The 24,003-nt window shown below is 38.5% G+C and overlaps 2 protein-coding genes across 3 annotated transcripts in view; both read right to left on the bottom strand.

Annotated features, from left to right (window-relative positions):
* The window catches only part of LOC309400523 (NACHT, LRR and PYD domains-containing protein 12-like), a 60,370-nt gene extending 54,496 nt beyond the window's left edge, over window positions 1–5,874 (bottom strand). The window contains exons 1-2 of the mRNA XM_081969076.1: window positions 5,678–5,874; window positions 3,319–3,615 (exon numbers count right to left, since the gene is read on the bottom strand). Coding sequence (XP_081825202.1) covers window positions 3,319–3,589 — 271 coding nt within the window. The 5' untranslated portion in view covers window positions 3,590–3,615; window positions 5,678–5,874. The remainder of the gene's footprint in view (window positions 1–3,318; window positions 3,616–5,677) is intronic.
* A 1,003-nt stretch (window positions 5,875–6,877) lies between these two features.
* Window positions 6,878–24,003, bottom strand: part of LOC309400547 (NACHT, LRR and PYD domains-containing protein 12-like) — a 36,454-nt gene continuing 19,328 nt past the window's right edge. For both annotated transcript variants that reach the window (XM_081969117.1, XM_081969118.1), the window contains 6 exons: window positions 20,674–20,844; window positions 16,671–16,841; window positions 16,313–16,483; window positions 15,827–15,997; window positions 15,131–15,301; window positions 6,878–9,201 (listed from right to left, as the gene is read on the bottom strand). In XM_081969117.1, the coding sequence (XP_081825243.1) occupies window positions 9,099–9,201; window positions 15,131–15,301; window positions 15,827–15,997; window positions 16,313–16,483; window positions 16,671–16,841; window positions 20,674–20,844 (958 nt within the window). In that variant the 3' untranslated portion in view covers window positions 6,878–9,098. The remainder of the gene's footprint in view (window positions 9,202–15,130; window positions 15,302–15,826; window positions 15,998–16,312; window positions 16,484–16,670; window positions 16,842–20,673; window positions 20,845–24,003) is intronic.

The raw sequence follows: 24,003 nt of genomic DNA, 5'->3' as shown, positions 1-24,003 counted from the left end.
TCCCCCACCCTCCCGGAGGCCCTCCGGAGGCTTCAGGGACTGTCACTTCTGGTTTACTCAGAGCGTCATTTTGAGCACTCCGAAGGCATCAGGGAAGCCTCCGGACTGTCCCTGAAGCCTCCGGACAGCCTCCGGGGGGCGGGGGAGGCTCTTTTTGCCCTCCCCAGGCTCCTATAAAGCCTCTGGAGCCTGGGGAGGGCAAAAAAAGCAGGTAAAAATGGGGGGAGCGCCTGTAGTGCGCGCATGCGCACTGTGGAGGTCGCGTATTGCTTTATGGGTGTGGCATGCCCACACACGACCCCCCCTGCGCTCCCCCCACTTGTGGCACGTGAGCCAAAAAAGGTTCTCCATCGCTGCCATATACTGTACCTGTGCATTTTGCTTTTCTTGGCTAAATGTGAAATCTTACTTTTTTCACTAATTTCATTCTGTTAGATAGAGGCCAATGTTAAAGTCTGTCAAGATCATTCTGTATCTTGAGCCTATCTTCTGGAGTGTTGGCTATTCCTGCCAGCTTGGTGTCATCTGCAAATTTGATGAGTTTCCCATCTATCCCCTTGTTCAAGTCATTGATGAAGATGTTGAAGAATACTGAGCCTAAAACAGAGCCTTGGGGTATTCCACTGCATACTTCCCTCCATGTAGATGCAATTCCATTGAGGACTACACGTTGAGTGTGTTTGGTCAGCCAGGTATGATCCTTCTGGTGGTGATGCTGTCTAACCCACATTTTTCTACTTTATCTAGTAGTAGGCTATGGTCTACTTTATCAAATGCCTTACGAAGTCCAAGTAAATTATATCAACAGTGTTCCTCTCGTCCACTAATTTTGTCACTTTGTCAAAGAATGCAATAAGATTAGTCTGGCATGATTTGTTTTTGACAAACTCATGTTGGCTTTTGGTTATTACTTTGTTTGCTTTTAGGTGTTCACTGATGCATTGCTTGATTATCTTTTCCAGAATCTCTCCTAGTATTGAGGTCAGGCTGATAGGTCTGTAGTTTCCTGGATCTATTTTTTTTCCGTTTTTTGAAGATGGGAACTACATCAGCTCTTTTCCAGTCCTCTGGTAGTTTCCCGGTGCTCCAGGATCTTTGAAAGATCTAGTTCAGTGGTTCTGAGATCTCGTCTGCCAGTTCCTTCAGAACCTTGAGGTGTAATCCATCCGGTCCTGGTTATTTGAACTCATCAAGGGTAGACATGTACTCACTTACCATTTTATTCTCTATTTTAACTTGTGTTTCTAATCTGTTTTTAGTGGTGCTGTTTTTGATAGGTTGGACTATTTTTTCCCCTTTGTGTAAAGACAGATGCAAAAAACGAGTTAAGTAGTTCTGCTTTCTCCCTGATGCTTGTCACCTTCTTGCCACTTTCTCCCAGCAATGAATCAATTGTTTCATTGACTTTTTTCTTGCTTTTAACATGTTGGAAGAAGCTTTTTTTGTTATTGTATAAGAAAACAATCTGGGAGAACACCAAGGATCCCACATGTCAGAGTTTAGCTACAAATATTCTATTCTTTATTGGATGCTTTCCATCCAGTCTTGCAACTTTCCTTCTTAGGGAGGATGGCTGAGAAGATGGTGGCATTGCAACCTCAGACTATCCTGGAGCAAATGGATTATTCTACCCTTTTCACTCAGGTTGGAAGCCCACCTACATAAACAGCATTGGTCAGTCATGAATGACATCTGGTGGAATAGGAATGGACATAATGAATCCATCCTTGCTTTTCCTGACCTCTTAACTGTTTTTGTTACCATTGTATCACTTTGGGCTAATTTAGGGAGTTGGGGGTGAGTGTTCTGTGCTGGTTTGCCTCCTTCCTCTAAAGCTGGCCCCAATTAGTGTTGATGGGGAGTGAGAAGTCTAGCTCACAGCCCTCTTTTGAGGGGTGTTGCAGGGCTCAGTGCTTTCTCCCATACTTTTTAACATCTACATGATCTATATTGATGTACATGAAACCACTGGATGACATCATCTATTACTTGAGATGGGGTATCATTAGTATGTGCGTGATACCACAGTTGTATATCTCCCTCCCAGGGGAAGTGAGAGATGCTGTGGATATTCTCTCACAGTGCCTAGAGACTGTGGAGGCCTGAATGGGGAACAACTTAAAATGAACCTTGCTAAGACAAAGTGGCTGTGGTTGAGCCCCTCTGCATTCAGGAGTTTAGCATCTTTGGTCTTCGATAGGGTTGTACTTCCTCAGACAAAAACCATGCATAATCTGGGGGTCCTCCTCTATTCACAGCTCCTGCTCAAAGAATAGCAGCTTCAACTAGGTGAACCTTTGCTGAACTGCATGCTGTGCACCAGTTATGCCCTTTTGTGGATAGGGAGGATCACCACTTGGTCACTCATGCCCTGATCATCTACCATTTGAACAATATGGCTCCACATGTGGCGACTCTTGAATGGGTAGCTGCTTCACTGGTACAAAGTATGGCCTCACAGGCAATCTTGGCTGCTCAAAGAACAGCACATGTGACACCTTTGCTGCATGAGTTTCATAGGATGCCAGTCTACTTCTAGGTCCAATTCAAAGTATTGGTTATACTTTTAAAGCCCTACATGGCATGGGCCCAAGCTATTTTCAGAGCCATCTTAATCCCATTAATTCAGGACATCCCATCCTCTCAGGCAGGTAAGGTATGTTGTGGACTCCATCAGTTCTCTGCCATTGCTCCTTCCATGAGGAACATTCTTTTCCCAAGGTGAGGCAGGCTCCCCTCCCCTGGTCCATCGGAAAAGTATAAAAACACGACTGAGGCCTTCCTTGGGGAACACAGAAGAGCATGCCATTATAGAGAGAGTTAGCACCCTGAAAGCCTTTTAATTAATTTTTAATAATTCTTGCCTTTTTAAATTGTAAATATTATCTATCAGATTTTTATGTTTTTATATTTTTTTTACTTGTATACTATACCAAGTCTATCTTTTAGGGAGAGGCACAGTTTTAATAATTTGATAAATAAATAAAACCTTTAAGAATCTCCTTTAAATTTAGATCAATGAACTGTTTCGTTGAACTTGTTTTTTTTTCTTTTCTTTTTTTCAGTGATAGGAAAGTGTCAAATTGAGTGACAGGGCAGATGCTTCCCTTAGGTTTGATTTCAGGTCCAAGATTAGAAGGAAAAGCTAGAAGGAAAGTTCTTCTCTAAAATTCCAGGGAGCCACTGCCAATCCTAGTCAATATCAATGAATTAGTGGAACACAATTCAGTGGAGACAGCTCCCCAGATCACAATTGGTGTTTATTTCTAGTTGATCTTACATGGGAGAACTTTTCTGTAATATGTTCAAGTTTCTTACCTTTCTGTAAAGTTTCCTCAAGTTTTTTAGCAACATCATTTATATTGCTTTTTTGAAGGACACAAATGCACACCTTTGGAGCGTCTTCTCCATAATGTTGAATCAGGAGATCTACAACTTCTTGCTGATTAGCTTTCTCCAAAGAAGCTGTAAGAATGTTTGGCTTTTCATTGTAGTCAATACCCTTTAGCCACCATTTAAAATCCTTAAATTGCTTCTCAAGGAGGTCATTCAATGTTTTGTAAATATCTTCTCTCACAGTGTTGCTCATATCAGTTATAATAGATTATATCTGACCTAAAATTAAAATTAGAGAAATTAATATTTTATAGAAAATGTCAAGAGTGTGAGTACAGCAAAGTTTTGGGGAAGCTTGTCACAGAACTGCTGCCTATGCATTCAGGGGAATGGCTTCCCCAAAGCCTAGCGAGAATGCCAGCTAATTAAGAGAGAGGGCCAGCCCACAAGAGCTTCCTTCTTTTGCAGAACACCATCACGGGATGGACCACTGAGCTTCCTTCCTAGTCGACTCTACTTTCTCTTCCTCTTCTGGAGTAAATAGTAGGTCTTTTCCCATAGATTTAGTAAGCCCGGGTCTATTTTTTATTTCAAGATTAATTTCTTATCCCAGTTTCTCTTTGAAATAAGTCATTTTCTTCTCTTAAAAGACCAAAGAGGAAATACACTCTTAATTATAAATCAGGCCTTCAACTCAGAAATCTATTCAACAATGTTGTCCTCATATTGTGAATCTCTTTTCCAGAAGGCACCTCTCCTTGGTCTGCTAGAACATATAATTAAGCAACAACAACAAAAAAAAATCCCGGAAGCTAAAACAAATAAATCTATAAAACCAAATGCAAACAGTGACATTTTTTTGAACAGGTTCTCATTCAGAAAGAGAGATTGCAGACATACATTTTTAATAAAGAAATTGTTGTACTCTGACTCTATATTTCCAGAAAGTAGTATTCTTGATTAGTTCTTGCAAAATGTAACATAGATATTTAATTGAGAACTGAAATAGACTCTTGAAATTTGTTGCCTACCCAATTCAAGAGCACAGAAAGTGGCTAAGAAGGCTCCCACCCATTCACGAATTGCCTTGAAAACAGATATTCTCTGTGAGAAGATCCCACTGCAGAACAAGAGGCATCCACTCTCATAGTCTCTGGACTATGACTGTTCCAGAAGGCCTTTGAGACTGGACTGTTGTGGGGTTTCTGGTGGCATGAATGGCATTATTGCTATTCTACTATATGATTTTCACTTTTAGAATATATACTAAATTTTATTATATTGTGTTCTTTTATTGCTGAACTGGATCTTGTGGTACCTCCTATATACTGTACCATTTAACGATTTCAGTGGAGGGGGCCACTGCCACACATTCCTAAATATATGAACAAATATAGAAAAAAGCTGTTCTGGAGAAACCCTTTAGAAATATTTTGGGGTTCGGACTTTTTAAAAGGCTTGTTTTTATTCAATGAGAAACCAGTTCACTTTCCTCACTGCAAAACCCGCCCCCCAGATGCTTCCGAGGAGGTCAGGATAGGCAAACAATAGCCTCCCGACAATAGCAGATCCAAACTTCCAGAATTCCCTTATTCCAACCCTTCTTGCAGAGACTCTAAGGAGAGCCCGTGATGGACCACAACAAACTCCAGTCCACACCAGTTTCTCCCTTTCTTGGTAGCTCTACAACAATCAGGAGCAGCGCACAAGACAAACCTCTCTCCTTCCCTACAACTTTCTCTTGAGGCTAAATGATGTGGGGAGTGTATTCAACTCCACCCCCACCCCCAGCCACTTTTCCAACTTGGCAGCTCCAACATGCTGTACTTTGTTAGGCAGACTCAGATTCAACAGACAAGATCTGATACAGTGGTGGGTTTCAATTTTTTTTAGAACCTCTTCTGTAGGTATGGCCTGCTTTGTGGGAGTGGCTTGTTGGCCATGTGACCGGGTGAAAGTGGCTTGGCAGTCATGTGACTGGGTGGGCATGGCCAACTTGTAAAATGTGGTGAAACTCACTCTACAACGCTCTTGCTTAGCAACCAAAATGTTGGCTCAGAAACTCTGGCATTGAAGTGTGCAAGTCTTGAAGCTGTCAAGTTACAAGACCCTTGCACCCCTAACCCTTTAGAAAAAAACCCCAGGGATGATCAAACTTGACAGCGTTAAGACGTGTGGACTTCGATTATGCTGAAAAGTCTTCCTCAAAGGCCTTACATTTTTGCAAAGCATTGACTGCCCAGTCTCTCCCCCCCGCCCCGCCCCGCCCCAAACATACACACGTGTTACACGAAATTCAACCTTCCTAAATTTTGCACTTAGGATGGCAACCTTACCTTACCTTTATTTGGCAAAAAATGGAGTCTGAAAGTACATTCGTCCTGAATTTGTAAACAGATGGGTAAAGTGTTGCCCTTCGCAAGCCCCCAATAAAAGCGCTTTCGTTTTCAAGAGTTCCTCCCTTCCTCCTTGTACTTTATTCTGTGAGTCGTTTTTGTTCTGTCATGTCCTGAAGTAGCTGTTTCAAAAGAGGAAACACTTCACAGCAGTTCTGCTTAACCAATACCGAACAAGAGGGCTGTAAAAGCCTTGAAAAAATGCCTTTAAAGGTTAAAATGAAGATAAGCACTGCTTCGCTTAATGTCTTCCACACTTTTCCTGCTTTTTTTTCCTCAACCTCCTACAGAGTTGTAATAACAGAAAATGGTTTCTGAGCACGTGCAAATTCTTTTTCTCCTCTTTACAAGAGAGGGAGGAGGCCAAGGATTTGGAGGAGTGTAAAAGGCAGATAAAGCTCTTCTCCTGAGGGCATCCTTGCTGCTCTAAAAAGGTTTCCCTCCTTCCCCCACCCCTCAGTTCTGTGGTAGAAATATTTGCCTCACTTCCATGTTTCTGTCAATTCCTTTCTGAAGCTCTTCCTGTTTCTGTGTATGTGGTGCCATTTGGAAACTAGCTTCACCGTAGCTTGCATTAGAATTTGGTGAATATTAATTTATGAACTTGGTGAGATTTCCTTCAGTGGGTTTGGTTTGGTCCTTTTGTCCATTCTGTTAATGAGCATCAATTATCCCATTGGAGTCTGTTTGATATAAGAAACTATTGGTTTTCCAATAAGCAGGTTTTCTGGCCAAAAGTTTTTTGCAGCTCTTATTTTGGGGGGTGGCGTTTTTCAACTACTGGCTCATTTGTCTACTTCTGGATGTTGTGGATGTTGTTGCAGAAAATGACAGGCTTTAGACTTCTCAGGATACAGGAAAAGTTTATTTGGCAGCCAGGTTCAGAAAATTAGCAAAATGGCTAACATTGCAAATTCTGAACAACCTTCATTATCGAAGCACACATTCCTATACATTCCTGTTTACTCCACGAGGCAAACTGCTGGGAGGCAGAAGCAGATTTTTTTCCCCTTGTTTTCCTCCTCAAAAGCTAGGTGCGTCTTATATTTCAGAGCATCTTTTACTCTGGAAAATACGGTACATCCAAGTCACAATGAGCCAAAAATGAGACTTAAATGGAGGCTTGAATAACAATCAGCATTTAATCTTTGATCAAAGTTTAAAGACATGATGGTCAGTTGTTCCCAAAATACCCCAAGGATATGCCCATAGACTGCAGGAGATTCATAAGAGTTCAAATGGCAAGGATCACACATTTTGACATTTGCTAGATATTTTACAGACCCCAGTAACAACACCACAGAAAGTCAGTTCCAGGAAACAAAAGGCATTTACAGCATGCAAGCATATAGGTTACAAATACAAGGTATAATATGCAGTATGTCTGTTACAGAAAACAAATGTTTCTACTAAAACCAACAAGTTTGTATCCTTATTACTATTCCCCTTCAAAAATATTCAAACTGGATTGGTGCTTCGTACTATTTTAAAGACAGAATCTCACAGGATTTCTACCTTGTTTGAAGAATCAGAATGCCCCTTTCTCCTTGGAAGTTCAGTTTGATTACCCCTTTTATTTTACAGATCTCCCATCAAGTAGAAAGAGGATGGCCCTGAGATAAATTACACTGAAAAAAAATCAGTTCACATTATTGAGATAACGGGCAAATCAGCAACAATTTATAGAAAAGTTGTGAGAACATGACGTAAAATCAGACTTACATGTTCAGTTCAACCCTGAGGTAAATACTTTCTGCTCTGATAGTATATAGATTTCATAATGGATAATAAAATGAACCAAACGTAGTACAGTCAAAAGCAAAGATAAATCAGAAACCAACCAAGGCAAAATCAGTAGGTTACTCCCTTTAAATGAGAATATTAAATCTTTCCAGCCCTGTTCCTCATGCAAGTGTATTTAAGCATTAAAAGACAATATAATCTCTATGTGTTCATTGAAGTCTTATAATTCATACACACACACATCAATTATTTTTAAAAATATACAAATGTTGTCCGTGGACACAGTTGGTTCTAGGTATCATTCATAATAATCCAATTCACGCTAGTAATCTCTATCACATTTATCAAATTTAAGTAATCCTCATTATATTATTTAGACAAACATTTAAAAAATGCCTAACATATGTAAACTTCTAATTTTTCTATTATTTTTATTCATTCTATAAAAAATTATATTCTAATATTTCCCCTATCTAATTTTATTTCTGCCTCTTTCAGTTTACAATCAGGCTACGTTAATATCTAAAGGGCAATTCTTTCTAACCATCATCTCTTCTCCTTTTTAGTGCTTCAATTCTTATCCATTGTTTAATTCGCCTCCCACATTCCTCATCTTTGTCTCTATCTTCATCTATATCTTTCTAAACCTTTCTCCCAGTACAATCGTGGATTCTCCCAGATGTCTGCCCATGCCCCAATCTCCTTATCAAAGATACTGAATCTTCCTGCCTCTCCAGTTGTTGATTTGTCTGTTTTATCTTCTTTGGTCTTTCTCCCTTTATCAGCTGATTTGTCAGTCCTACTTTTTGCTCTAGTCCTTGATTTATTTGTTGATGTGTCCAATCCATCCGTTCTCTCCGCTCCTTTTGTTTGCCATTTATCTGGTCTTCCTCTTCGTCAAGCTGTTGCTTCATTTGCTGGCTTTTCTGAAACATATTTTCCCTGTTTTTTGCTTGCTTGAGTAATCCATTTCATCTAGAATTTTTGTTGCTTCCACCAGTTCATGGGCAGATATGACAATTTGACAAAAATAATGTCGAAGAATTGGAAAGAATTATATGTATTTAAGAGTATAAAATATTATTTTAGTACCTCATTGTAAAAAATTCCAATAAATTCTGATAAGTTTTGAATTCCTCTATGACTATATGATAAACCAAAGAAAAGAAAATAGTGAAATCCTTGTCATCTTTGAGTTCCATTGTTGTGTTACAGACATTTCATTACCCAACATGTTCAGTGCTAGAAGCCGAAGCATCTGCAAGAGAACAACCAGGCTCAGAAAGCACATAGCACAGTTTCACTCTGATTTATAAATAATCCCTTCCATTGAAAACAGAATAATTTTCATCTGTGTGGTCATCAATCAATATTTCCTTCCTTTATTTGGATTGCAAATGAGGATAACACACACACACAATGTAAAAGAATTGTTATGACTGATTGTCCATATTTCCATGAACAGATTTATATATTTTCATTCTTGTATCATTTTTCAGCTGAAAAGAGAGAAAAGTCCTCAGTTCAGATTATACTTGCTGAAAGAATGTTCTTCAGACTTTGCTTCAAATATATTAAATTCCAACTCTTCCTAACTACATTCTCCATGTAAATAAAAATAGATCAAACAAGCAAGCATGAAGAAACAGTATTTGCACGGGAGGCTCTAGTCGTATGGTCCATTTCCATCCATTCTCCATTCTGTATAATATATTTTCTATTCAACCTATAATGAAAAAGGAAATCTTATTTTAATCCCCCACCAAAAGATAAGGGCTCAGTAATGTCTCTGTGCAGGGAGCCACCTGAACCTTTGACAAACCCAGACCTCCAAATATAATCTGATCCACCCTACAGAATCCCAGGGTTTATTTTATTTCAATCTTTCCAAGTACATTTTGTTGATTCAGAAAACCTTATTTCCATCATCTTTTGGAGGATTTGCTATCCCTATTAAACTAATTTTAGGAGACTTTCTTTTTTTCTTTTATTTTACTCCTCCTCCTCCTCTTTATTCTTAATGTCCTAGTTTTTCTCAAATTGGTCTGCACCACTTTCCCCCCAGAATCTGGGAAGTCCTGTCTATAATTCTCTCATATTTTTATTTTATTTCTCAACCAGAGTAGTGCCCATCCTCTCCCTAATTTATCCAACCTGGTTCTTAGTCAATCTTCCCAATCAGTGGTTAGGAAACTGTTTTCTATTATTTCAACCCCAGTCCAGGATGCAAGTAGGGGCCAATAATGGACTGATTGAAAGGACCATCATGAGTGGGGCAGCCATTGATTGATCAAAAGGCTCACACTTTGATTCAAGCAAAAAGTTTTATTCAGGTTAACTTGAAGGAATAGTTTAGTTAAAGGCTCTGTAATAAACTTTTAGGACAATCATGATGGTAAAAAGTATGAAAGTGGTAGCTTAAGAGTGATCTCATCAAATTTGAAAAAAAGAAATGACATGGTGACAAAACAAATGTGTTACTATTTAGTTATAGGCAAAGTATATTTTATACAGTGCTGAATTTTTTATTTAAAATCTCATCTGTTTACTTGAATTGAATTTTGTATTTTATAATTATTGATTCGTTAGTGTTACTTTAATTCAAAAAGTACAACTGAATTGCCATTATAAAAAAATAGCCATATTCTATTGTATAATTTGTAAAGATCTCGTGACACGTCTTTTAGCTGAGAATGCAGAAGTAACATTTCAGCATGTATATTTTTTTACATAAAGCTCTGGATCAGGCTGAGCTACATTGGAATTCATGGATTCAGACAAAAGGAATGAGAGATCCTTACTTTCTCTTGGCTCAAACTCTTCAGGACTTCCCCAATCTGCTCAGCATTTGGGGCTTCTAAGAGCTCTAAAGCCCATGAACAGAACATGCCAAGCACAGATGATATTAACTGTTACATTTGATAAAGACAATAATGCACTAATGGATTAAATTTCAAGCTGTCATACGTTTATACATATCATATTTTGTATCCATTGATTTCAGTGGATTTAGTCTAAATGCCCAAGTTAGATCCAATCCTGCATGGACTTAAGAAACGGAAAAATGAAAAGAGACATTAATCCCACAGTGAAGGACTGAAAAGATGAAGGAATTGGCAGAGATAATAACATAGTAATTGCCCTAATTAGGAACAGGAATGTAAATAGTTTTGTGGGTATTTAAAAAACGCTTGTAGATTTTCTGCATGAAAAAGAAAAAATGAATTTTAGGTTTTGACAATTAAGTGGGTTATTGTTATAGAAATGGTTAGTGGTTATTTTTTTTTGACATAAATAAAAAGTTGATACTATAATTTATTATGGATCTTACTGCACTGAAAAAGTCAGAAATGACTGCTCTCACTTCATCTCCTCTATTCCTGTTGATTTTCAGTTTTTCCACTGTATTTATTTCTAGTTGTATTTTATATTAAGAAAAATATATTTATATGCCCATCACAGTCACACTCTGTGTGTGTGTGTGTGTGTGTGTGTTTATATAAAAATATATAAAAATAAAGAAACAAACAGGTTGCTGTGCATGCTTTGTAAACTATTAGGAAGAAATGATTCAGATCTCATATAAGCATCAGAACAACATTTCTCTATTTTTTTTTAAAGCCAGATCCACATTTGAGCTTGCAAACTGCCAATCATGCCTGGACTTGGGGAAAGGCCCTCTCTTTCCTCTGTGGATAAAAGTCCCCAAACTTACAATTACAGTGTGTGTGTGTGTGTGCGCGCGCGCATGCATACACTTGGCTGCCAGCATTTTGGGGAGGCAAGGAGCTTGTGGGGCACCGAATTGTCCCCATGTCAAGTTAGCTGGTGTAACTTGTTCTATCATGAGTCAGCTGTGCCCAGTGAGTGGCATCGAGCTGGCCATGCCCACCCAGCCATACCCATCCAGTCGTGGTGACCCGGCTGTGACCACCCAGCCACCCCCACCTGGCCGCTGTGAGTCATCATAGTCTTACATGCAACTGGCCCTTTGAGGCAACCATAATGCTGATGCAGCCTTCAATGAAATTGAGTTTGACAGCCCTGGTCTAAACCCATTGCAAAAATGGCTATATTCATCACAAACTTTAATTTTGTGACCACAGCTTAGAAAAAAATTCTTCTTTTTAGAGACAAAACAGACGTATTTTTATCTTTTAAATAGTTAGAGAAAGAACAACATATACATGCATAGCAAATACACATAGATAGTCAAAAGCACTCAAAAGGGTTCAGAACGGAATAGATTTTCTAGACTGGCAGCTATGCTTTCTCGAAGAAGCCCCCAAACATAGTCCCCCATCATGTTGTCGTTATACTATCCTTGGTAACGTTCAAAGTCTATTATATCTGGGTGAAAACACTTGCCTTGCTCTTCTGAATAAGCACCCATGTTCTCCTTGAATTTGCCAAGAGGTGTATCAAGGATATGGACTTTGAGGGACATTCTGAATCCCATTTTGGCGTAGTTCTTTATGAAAGTCTGAAGAAGCTACTCATAGTTTTCACCCTTATGATTGCCCAAAAAGCCATGAACCACAGCAGCAAAACTGTTCCAAGCCACTTTCTCCATCCTGTTCAGCTTCTTGGAGAATTTGTCCCACTCCATAATCTTCTTTATCTGTGCTCCGATGAAGTTACCAGCTTTAACCTTTACCACTGACAGCTGTGGAAAGAAGTCTTGAAGGTATTTGAAAGCTGCCGACTCCTTGTATAGCAGGGGTGTCCAAACTTGGGAACTTTAAGACTTGTGGACTTCAACTCCCAGAATTCCCCAGCCAGCCATGCTGGCTGGGGAATTCTGGGAATTGAAGTCCACAAGTCTTAAAGTTCTCAAGTTTGGACACCCCTGTTGTATAGAGATATGTAGTGGTGGGTTCCTACCAGTTCAGACCGGTTCAGCCAAACCGGTAGTGGTTTGGCAGCCCGGGTCACTGGAACTGGCAGCAACCCAGGCCTACCACGCCCCCGAACTGGTTCCCCAGGAGACACCATTGGCACTGCTATCTTGTTTTTCAGTTCTGCGCATGCACAGAACAATTTTAATTACAGTGTGCATGCGTGCACAGTGCACATCAAATGTGTGCATGCAAAGTGCGCACACAAGTGAACTGGTAGTAGTGCCTGCCAGAACCCATCCTGGAGGACTGGAAAATAGTTTGATGAGGCCTAACCTGATTTGCAGTGGTGACATCAGCACCTTCCCAAGGTCTGCCAGCAGCTCCCACTTTATATTGTTCTTCGTTATGGAAAATTTGGTCTGCTGTGGTCAGTTCCTTTTGTGCACCTTAATGTTTCATCTATTCCAGAGGCAACGAAAACAAGGAAACTTCATGTAACCCCCTTGGAAGTCCATTGGGAATGACGCCATTTTGAAGTTTCCAATGACCTCCCAGCCATAATCATCATACTTCAAGGCACTCAGCAACATCCTGACATTGTTGTAGTCATCTTTGAAGTGAACAGAGTGAGCCTTAGGGAGAAATTGGTACTTGTTCCTGTTATAAATCAGCACAGCTTTGAGGCTCCTGTTTGAACTGTCTAGGAATAGACATCATTCACTCGTGTTACAGGTGATTTCTATAGCCTTGAATAAACTGGCCACCCTGTTGCAGAAGCCCATCTTGCCAACTGAATGAGTGGGGGAAATGTTGGTGAAGCTTTCTCTGATCTGTGACTTGCACACTTGCATACAACAAGTTCCATTCCTTGAGCCTAGATGTCAGAAGCTCAGCATGGTACTTAGTAAGACCAAAGGCTCTGATCAGATGTTTGAGATCTTTCTGGTTGGGGAAGTATAGCTTTCTCTCCTCAGCCGCATCTGAGAAATTGAAATCTGTATCTGCAATATCTTCCTCACTGCCTGACTTGCTTCTCTCTCCTGAAGATGACTGATTCCTCTCCAGAGATGTGGGAATGCAGAGCTTAGGATAGTGTGATACTGGGGTGATGGATGAAGGAATGTCTGGAGATGTAATAGGAGATGTGCTCTTGCCAGTTCAATGTTTGAAAAGGTCCACCATGCAGTAGCAGTTGCTTGAGTGATCAGTTGGTTCCTGCCAAATACTTGGCATAACAAGCTCCATAGCCCTTTTTTCTCCTCTGTATCAGCCTGTAAACATGGCCAAATTATATACACTAAAAAATGATATATCACATATTACTTAATATAGTGCAAGATATTACCATAGGTCATAACATATGTATTGCGATCTGTATTTTCCCAGAACATTGAAAATAGTGAACATTTTCTTAATTTCAAATTTTAAACTATAATACATCATTAAAAATCCATCTAGCGAACAGTAATTGTTCACTTACCTTAAAGAGTTTTGTTGCAATGTTTGCATGTGAAATGAGGCATCCAGGGCTTGTCTTGATCTCCAGCAGGCATGCTGAAGTATGCTTTGTAGCCCTTGCACATCTTTACAGATGCTTTCTTGGAGTACCTTTTCGCTCTTGTCTAGATAATCTTTTTTAACATTTCAAATGGAAACTTTTATTGGGAGATAGTGATAGCAAGAAGAGTAAGGCAAGATCTGGAATTCCCACTCACAACCATTAGGTTAAACATTGCAGAAACCCCTATGTGAGTACACACACATAGCAAAATGCATCTCCCTGGTGCAAGCAACCTCTTGATGCCATCTAAATCAAATTGCTATTCACTATTCACTTACTCAGCAATTAGACAAATTAAAATATTGGTTTAAGGCACCTGTACTTTATACTTCTATGGATACTACTGAATAGTCCCAGAAAGTGCTAGAAAGATTTCAGAAAGTTTTTTTTTTAATCTGGCCAATTCTAAAACGTCTGGATAGTTTTCACAATTTCAGAATATTTGGGAAGTTTATTCCCACATTGAATGTGAATGTTCTCTAAAACAGATAAATTTCAAAATATCATTGTCCTTTTCCACAGAAACAAGGTAGCTATTTTTACAGTCAAACCAGAGGGAGCTTTCCCAGATGCATCAAGGGGCTCAGAGATGCCAATCATTTATAAGAGTGATTGGGGAATCCATTTCTCAGCAGGAAGCAGAAATAAATTCATGGCAATCCACCAGACTTAAAAGTCTTGCACAATAACATTTTATGAAGAGCAACACCTCATTACTCACTGTATGTTTGTTCATAAAACTAATATAACTAGCCATCTTACGTACCACAATTCTGGGCCATTTGCAACAACAGTAAAAACCAAAAATAAATAAAACTACGACATGGCAATCAGGATATCACATACTGACCCAAGGAAATAAAGGATGCAATTAATGTGACAATTTCACTGCTGGATCTGAAGGTTTTGATATCACAGCAGTGAATTGTTATATTTTCTATTTTATTTCCAAGAAAGCTTAAAGATCTCAGTGCCTCTTTCTCAGTAAGAAAAGAAAAAAGTTCATAATAAGCTTCAGTTAAATAAGCAGATTAAAAAAAATATATATAGAACAAGTGAATAAATCTTCATTAACAAGGAAAATACAAGTTGAAAATACCATAAGTGAAATATTTCACTTCATTTGATTTAAATTAAAATGTCTCTATAATAAATTAAAAAACCTTAGAAATTGGTTGAATAATATACAAATCAAACAGAAAGACTGTAATGAATATACAAATCAATCAGAAAAGAACAAATGGATGTTTTACCATAGCTCCTTTAAAGTATGCCTTGAATGTTTCAATTCTTCACATAACAGCTTCTCCTCATTGTCACTAATGAAGTCACCATGCAAATATACCTTATGCAAGGCCTTGTTTGTCCTGACAACTCCTGCAATGTGTCTCCCAAAGGATTTTGTCAAGAACTCTCCATGAATCCTACAGAGAAGTCGGAAACATTACTAACAGATCTTAAAAATCAACTATGAACAGAGGGTCTTCAACAACCTGATTATCATTATTTGTGGATAATGGTGCAGCCTCTCCCTCAATATGTTTACAAAAATGAAACCATCAAGAGATAATTACACACCTCAAACTGAAAACTCAGCTCACCTACATACATCACTTTCCATGAATGTTGGAGCCCCTCACACAGTTCTTCTATTTCATCCTTTTTCATCCTTAAATGGACAAAAAAAAACCCTCTAACTCTTTCAATGGTTTTTCCCAAGAAGTCCAGCAAGATCTTTAAGGTTGTTCTTTGACCGACTCTCCATCCAGCCTCAATTAGAACAACACCTTGAAAAGAAAAATGATTCTGTACTCTTGAAGGGCCCATAGAGAATATGATTGCACAGTACATTGAAACTGGAATTGCTTCTTTGCAGATATAGCTCCAGATCAGAAACTGTTAAGAAAAATAACACAAATCAAACTGGAAAACAAACATTGGTCACTCACCGTAGTATTTCTACTTTACAATCTGGATGTTTGAGCCCCTTACATAGCATTTCCACTCCTCTGTTGTCTCTGTTTGTGGGAAACAAATCTAACTCTCTCAATCTCTGATTTTTCCTCAATACATTTGCAAGAGGCCTGCTGCAAGATTCTGTGAGGAACCCCCCTTTAAGCCTGTTGGGAAAAGTGCAAGGTATTACAGCAATGCAGGATCCAATTTGGGTCAGTCACCAGGACCAGAGGTTTAGTCTTCCAAACTTCTAGACTCGTGCTGGAGCCCATTCTCAGGGAACTTCTCTCTCTCTCCAGGATGTATGAAATAACAATAATTTCTTGAAAAAATAAGCCTGAACTGTATTCTTGTAGCAACTGAACAGAATGTGGTTATACATGGCAAATAATATTGCTCCTAGGATGTATTTCCAGAACGATAAACAGTCAAAAGAATGTAACACGCATCAAACTGAAAAAGAAACAATGATCACTCACTCTAAATTTTCTATTGTACAGCTTGGATGTTGGAGCCCATCACACAGCATTTTCACTACTGTATTATCTGGATTGATGAGGAACAGAGCTAACTGTATCAACCTCTGATTTTTCCTAAGTACTTCTACAAGATGCCATCTGCAGGTTTCAGTCACAACATGTTCAGCAGATCTGCAAGAAATTAAACTACAATTATTTCTTGAGCAACAAGTATGGACTGCATTCTTGTAAGAACTGAAGAGAATATGGTTACTGTATATATGGCAAATGATACCTGTACCTGATGTATTTCTAGATGACAAATAGGTAAAAGCAACATACACCAAACTGGAAAAAAAAAACCCTAATGATCACTTACCTTAGTTTTTCTATTCTGTTGCCTGGACGTTGTAGCCCCCCGCGCAGCATTTTTGTTGCTTTGTCATCTGGACTATATAGGCACAACTGTAACTCTCGTAATCTCTGGTTTTTCTTGAGCATATCTGAAAGATGCATGCTGCAGAATTTGGTCACAGACTTTCCAGTAAGCCTGCAGGTATGAGTTCAAAAGTTACAATTATTTCTTGGAAAAGAAAAAAATATGTTTTTAAGGAACTGAAAAGAATATGAAAGTGCCTCTCCAAGGGTACATTTTCAGAAGATAAGCAGGTTTTCGGAACAATGACAAACAATGGTATCATTAACTCTAGTATACTGAGTTTTATAGAAAATTTTAGCAATTTCTTAAGATGATATTTACTTATTTATTTAAATTATATGCCATCCATCCCATAATCAAAACAGTTTACAGTATTAAAAGATTAACATAATAAAAATATAAATATTTATAAAAACAATAAATGCCCCAATGACTGCTGCAATAGACCTTGAAATAAAGGACTTTTATGCCATGATCCAAGAAACTCTGAAACAACTGCTCCAAAAAGATATTGTTTACATTTTGGGCAAATTTAATAAAAAAAGTTGACAAACAAGCATAGACAGGCATCACTGATTGTTTGGACTAGGTTAAAGGAATGATACAGGTAATTGTTTGGTACAATTTTGCCAAGAAAACCAATTTAGTATCATGAGTACATGGTTCAAACAGCACTAGCATCATTTACACTCTTGGACCTCAATGAACAGACTTCACTGTAATCAGATTGACGATGTTCTATGTCAGGGGTGGCGAACAAGTTCGACAGAAAGAGCCAAAATTTTAAACTGTGAGAGTCAGAGAGCCACACCACGCAGTGACCTGCCAAAACAGACAAACACTCACACAAAAGCATATAATTTTAACAATAATATATTAAACACATAATATAACATGCTCAGTCAGGTGTTTTTTGTTATAAATTTTTATAAACCCATTAGAGCTGCTGTATAACTTTTAAATCCATAAATAAGTGGAATCTCTGTCCACCTAACAACCTACAAGATTACTTGATGACCACAACCAGGAATGCCACACTTGCAGTCATTAAACAAAGCAGTCACATATCTCGCTTAATGACTGCTTTGCTCAGTGACGAGATTGTGATTGTAAATCGAGTACAACCTATACATGGGTAAAGCCTGGTCCTAATATTATCTTCCTTTAACCTAATATATGTATTATAATATATATATATGAGTTTGGATTATCTTTGATATCTATTACAATTACAGGCTGTGAAAAAAACACTCGTAGAATTTTGGGAAATATACTAACCATGGAAATTCAATTAAATGTTTTCTCCTATTTAAAACTCTGCTGCTCCTGAACCCAGAGCTTGTATTATAATATATATATGAGTTTGGATTATCTTTGATATCTATTACAATTACAGGCTGTGAGAAAAACACTCGTAGAATTTTGGGAAATATACTAACCATGGAAATTCAATTAAATGTTTTCTCCTATTTAAAACTCTGCTGCTCCTGAACCCAGAGCTTCAATATGCAATCATTATTATTAATTTGAGCAATCATTAGAACCTCACCGGAATCCTGCAGCAACTGTGCTAGACTTTGAAGCATTATTTTTTGGGCGCAGCAGAGGGCGCTGTTGAGCTACACCTGGAAGTACTGGTGGAGAGCTGGTGGAGTGCAGGCAAGCGTCGCGTCGACCGTACTTCCGGGTTTAGCGCGCGATCCGAGCCACAGTAAACTAAATAATGGTAAGAGGCAAAGAGCCTCATTTATTTTGGCCACGAGCCGCATGCGGCTCGCGAGCCGCATGTTCGCCACCCCTGTTCTATGTAGTCATGGATGGATCAGCTCAGTCCTTTCTGTTAAGACATAGCCAAGTGACTCTAAAGATTGCTCCAATTATCACACAATTGTTCTCACACCTTACATTAGCATCATCTGCCTAAAATTATACAACAATGCCTAGCACCAATCATTGAAAAGGAATTACCAAATATTCAAACTGGCTTCTGAAGGGGTCATGGGAGCAATGACCTTATTGCAAATCTGCACTGGATCATGTAAAAATCTTGTGAATTTCAAAACATCATTTACATGTGCTTAATCGATTACAAGAAAGCCTCCAACTTGTGTTGATCATGAGAAGCTCTCTACGAGAGCTGGAAATACCAGCACATTTGGTCAAGTTGATGAAATCACTGTACAAAAATCAAGAAGCCACTGTGAGAACACCAAACAGAGATACCAATTGGTTTAAGATACCAATTGGTTTAAGATAAAAGAGTACAATAAGGTTCTTTCCTTTCTCTTTCTTATTCAACTATAACCCAAAATGATCATGAAGAAGCTAAATCTTGAAGAATCAAAATCAAGGTAAAGATTGGAGCAAGAAACAATTTTCAATATGCTGATGATACAATTCTCCTTTCAGAAACTAAAGGAGGACTGAAACATCTGATCAAGAAAAACAAAGAAGTGAAAATTGTGGTCTCTTTCTCAACATCAAAAAGACCAAACTCATGACTACTGCAAGGAATGGAAACATCTAAATAGAAACTGATGATGAAGAAAGAGATAGAATGCATGAAAAAAATTACTTTCCTAGTGTCACAGATTGTTCAAAGCAGTGAATGCAGCCCAGAAATAAAATGTTGGATTGCATTGGGTCACACAGCAATGGAGAACGTGAGTTGAATAAGGAAAAGCAAGGACATTAGCCTGGCAACTAAATGTAGGTTAGTCTGCTCTATTGTGTTCCCTGTAGCTGCTTATGATTGTGAAATGTGGACCTTAAATAAGCAAGACAGGATGAAGATCAACTCATTGGAGCTGTACTGCTGGAGAAGGCTACTATGTATTCCTTGGACAGCAAAGGTGACCAACAAGCAAGTAGTAGATTGCATAACACCAAACATGTCACTGAAGAAAAAAATGACAAAATTGTGTCTCACTTACTTTGGCCATGCTATATGGAGGAATTAACTGGAGTAAGCAATTATGTTTGGAAGACTTAGCAGTAAAAGAAAACTAGGCCGCCAAAGAACACAATGGTTGAACACCATGAAACCTGACACTAGCCAGGGCATAGAAAAACTCAGTGCAAGATCAGAAATGTGAAGAGACCTGGCCCATAGAATCACCAAGAGTCAGACACAACTGATGGACATCATCATCATCATCATCATCATCATCATCATCATCATCATCATCATGTTATGAGAAATTCACATATTATTGACATTTTACAAACCTAATTGAAAGCAACAGACTTGTCAGATTCTACTTTTAAAAAAAATTAATTCTTGAGTTGGACTATCCTCCTGCAGTTAAGGAGAAAAGAAAGAAAATGTCTTGTATTGGCATACTCCCTTGTTAAAGTAAGCATTATGTGGGAAGAAGAAAAAAGAAAAGTAGCAAAATCTAGCCCAATACAGATGATGGTGCCCAATCAGGCAGAGGAAACAAATAAGCATAATTGATGTCTATGAAGCTTATTCTATTCAGCACTACAAACCACATAGAATTGTTGGCAGTTCTTGATTTTTGACAGTTCAAAATTGTGATGATGGTGAAAGAATGGATTTTTGACCCATGTCCTACCAAATGCCCTGTGATATTGTGATTGCCAGTTGAAATTACATTATGAGAGAGAGAGAGACCATCCCCTAGGAATACAGTACAGAAAAAGATAGCCCTTTTGCCCGTTTCTCAATATTTAATAACCTTGAAAAAGTATCTTTGCAATGAGAATAGGCACAAATCTCATATCTCCTAGCAAACGATCTTCGTGGCCTTTTGAGAATAATCATGGATAGAACTGTAGCTTAGAAATCACGACACTCTGAAAGGAACTGAAGACAATGTGGCTATATATCTCAACTGGAACTGTCTTTCCATGGATACTTTTTCAGAACTTAAGAGAAAGTAACACACACAAAGTTGAGAAAGAAATACTGATCACTCACTCTACTGTTTCTAAATTACAGTTTGGATGTCGGAGCCCCTCAAACAGCAATTCCATTGCTCTGTCATCTGTGTTCTTAAATGACAACTTTAAATGCTTCAGCCTCTGATTTTTCATGAAAATTTCAGCAAGACGCCTGCTGCAGGACTCTTTGAAGAGCCATTTCTCCAACCTGAAAGTGCATCAAATATTCAGAGGAATTAGAATGATATCTTCTGGTTTTGCTTTGCATTTTATTTTATTATTTTTACAAGCTAATTCTTACAATCTTCAAAGAAAAATGGAAAAGAAAAAGAATACAAAAGTATCATATATATGTTAGATAGACACACAGATGATAAATGATAGATAGATAGATAGATAGATAGATAGATAGATAGATAGATAGATAGATGGATGGATGGATGGATGGATGGATGGATGGATGGATGGATGGATGGATGGATGGATGGATGGATGGATGGATGGATGGATGGATGGATGGATAAATGGATGGATAGATAGATACATAGATAGATTAAAAAAAACCCAATAAAAGCAATAGCTATGGGCAGATCAACATATATAAAATATCATATGACTAGATAATAATATATTAAAAATGCCCTATAAATATTATGTAGGTTATAAAATTTAAAAAAAAAAGTTCTGAAACACAAATGTGGGATTTGGCACATTTAAAATGTATTCCAAACAGAATTCTAAATCTAGTTTCCTTTTAAAAAATGAAGTTAATCTAGACCTCTCAATATACTCCCACAATTTGTTTAGCCATTCTTAAACACAGGATCAAACATCTTTTTCAATAAACAATATGTAAAATCCTTGTAGCTTTTAAAATGCAAGCTAAAAACTCCATGTCATGTTTTTGAGATATAAAAAAAATCAGACCAAGATAAATCATCAGATTCCCCCCCTCCCCATCTTTAATATAAGCCATATAATTCAGTTGAACAACAAACTAAAATGGTTTAGTGGGGAAAATCAGGAAGATGACCACAATCCCCTTCAAACTGCATGGTTTTTTGACTGGATTAGTAGTCTAGTCCATCTTTGGCCACTAGTTCTGAATCCCTTTAAATGAGTCCTGGCCAGGAGTCATTTGGTCCACTGAGTCTGTATCCCTGTAAGAGCTCATCAATCAGGGAGATGCAACTGAAGTAATTCTTTTAGCAATGCAAGCAGCACTACCTGGGCTAGCTCACTTAGAATCTCATCTGCCAAGTCCTCTGAATATTGATCCACTAGAGCTGCTTTATTCCCATTCAGAACTGAGCAAGATAATCAGTTAAAGTTTGATACGTTTACTGCATTTGCCTAACAAGTCTGTTGGCTGCTTGAGGTTTCACAGGCTTTTTCAATCCCTGTGTAAAATCTCCCTAGTTAGACAGCATTTTGCTCTCTGCTAATAAAAAGAGACTAGCTCATTTAATAGCAGAACTGGTGAGCAAACTGAAAGCATATATCAATTTGGTCCACTTGCCAAGGAAATATTTTGGCTGGAAACATACAAATAAATTGTACTGAATTAGGAAAACAGGAGATTTCTCATTAGCCCTATCAATCTTCTCTAAAATAACTACTAGGCACTTAAACCTAGGAGGATTACCAGCATTAACCCCATTTGAATCACCTTGATTTCTGGAAACCAAGTAAGTGTTAGCTTAGCCAGCTGCTTCTGTAGCAATTGATTCTGGTGCATTTTTCCATATTTTAAATTGTCTACATTCCATTTGTCTGCTTTTTGAAGCCCAGAAAATTTTTTCTGTGCCAACACAGCTGGCTAAAAGCCAACAAGTTAGCAAGCTGGATGTCTTCCACAATCCAGTGACAGGGAAGCTCAGACAAAAATTTGAGAAACTTTTTTTGACTAATATCTTATAATGATACCTATAAATGTAGCTACAAGTTTAGCATAGGTTGGTCCCAGGAATTCAATTTCAAGTAAAAGATCAAGGGGGAAAGACAGGAGAAAAGACATTGATGGAAGTTTGACAGGCCTGAGGCTTGAAAGTTGTTCTCAGTATCTCATTCCAAGGATTGAGGCCAATGAATCAACCATACTGAACTTCTGCCCAATGTGCAGCTGTAGCAGTTTGCTTCTAAGCATTGGCTCTTCTGAAGGCTCATTTTTTGACATTTTTTTTCAGATCTACCAAGTTCTGCTCTATTAGGGCTGGTTACTAGGTGCAAACAAGGCATCCTGGAGGGCTTATTGGAACTGGATCAACCAAAGTATATTCATTGGCTCCACTACTACTGGAATATCCAAGCCTAGACTACTGTCTCTAGAGGCCCCAAACTCCACTTCCTCCTCATCACAGGACACGACTAGCAGGTTCATTATAGCTTTGGAGTCAAACATGGCATCTTAAAGAATCAGATGGCCATGGCCAGAAGCTTGTTTAGACCAGAGGTGTCAAACTCAAGGCCCGGGGGCCAGATCCGGCCTACGGGGTGCTTAGATCCGGCCCGTGGGCCTGCCCTGGAAACAGTGAAGGACCAGCCCACATGTCTCTGCCAGTGAAAAAGGAGCTCGGGAAGGCCACAGACCGGCCTCCTGGGTTCCGCTTTTGATCACGATGGCCTCCTATAGCCCCCTGCCAGTGAAAATGAGCACACTGTTTCCAATTATCCTTGAATTTTTAACAGAATAACAGAGTTGGGAGGGATCTTGGAGGTCTTCTAGTCCCATCCCCTGCCTAGTCAGGAAACCCTACACTCTGAATTTTTCCAGAGGTGGACTATTACTCCATTCTCCTTTAATTATAATTTTTAATTCTTTGTGGTTTCTTCTACTGCCCAGCCTTTAAAATGCCATCTTAGCATTTCTCCTCCAATTGACAGCGTTTTCTCATCACAAGATGTCTTGTACTTACAGTAATTGCAAAATCTTAACAAAGTTTAAACAACATTTTCCAACAGAAAGGATTCTTATAATTAATAAGAATGTTATTTTGAGTCATCAGCACTCTTATTCTGTTTATAACTTTCCAAAGCCAATATTCTCACCACTCTTTTATTTATTCCAACATTTTTAAAAAATTAAATCTTTCAATTTATAAAAAGCTTCCTTTGCTAAGGATTGAAGGAAAATTGCCTAATGAAACTTGACAAACTGCAGGTTTCTAACACCAGAAGAGAATTAACAAACAATTTCCAGAAGTGATTAAGAACCGAAGTTTGTGAACCCTATGTGAACATAGTTGCTCACTGTGAGTTCGACAAAGATGGCAATCCCTCACCCCATCCTGTAAACTCATGGAGACCACTGTCTTATAGTCTCTTCAAGGGGAGCTGCTGGATGGAGTGCTTGGGGATAGACCCAAGT

Source organism: Natrix helvetica, assembly GCF_964273705.1.
Source record: "Natrix helvetica genome assembly, chromosome: 1".
NCBI lineage: Eukaryota > Metazoa > Chordata > Lepidosauria > Squamata > Natricidae > Natrix > Natrix helvetica.
This window is presented reverse-complemented; position numbering and strand designations above follow the sequence as displayed.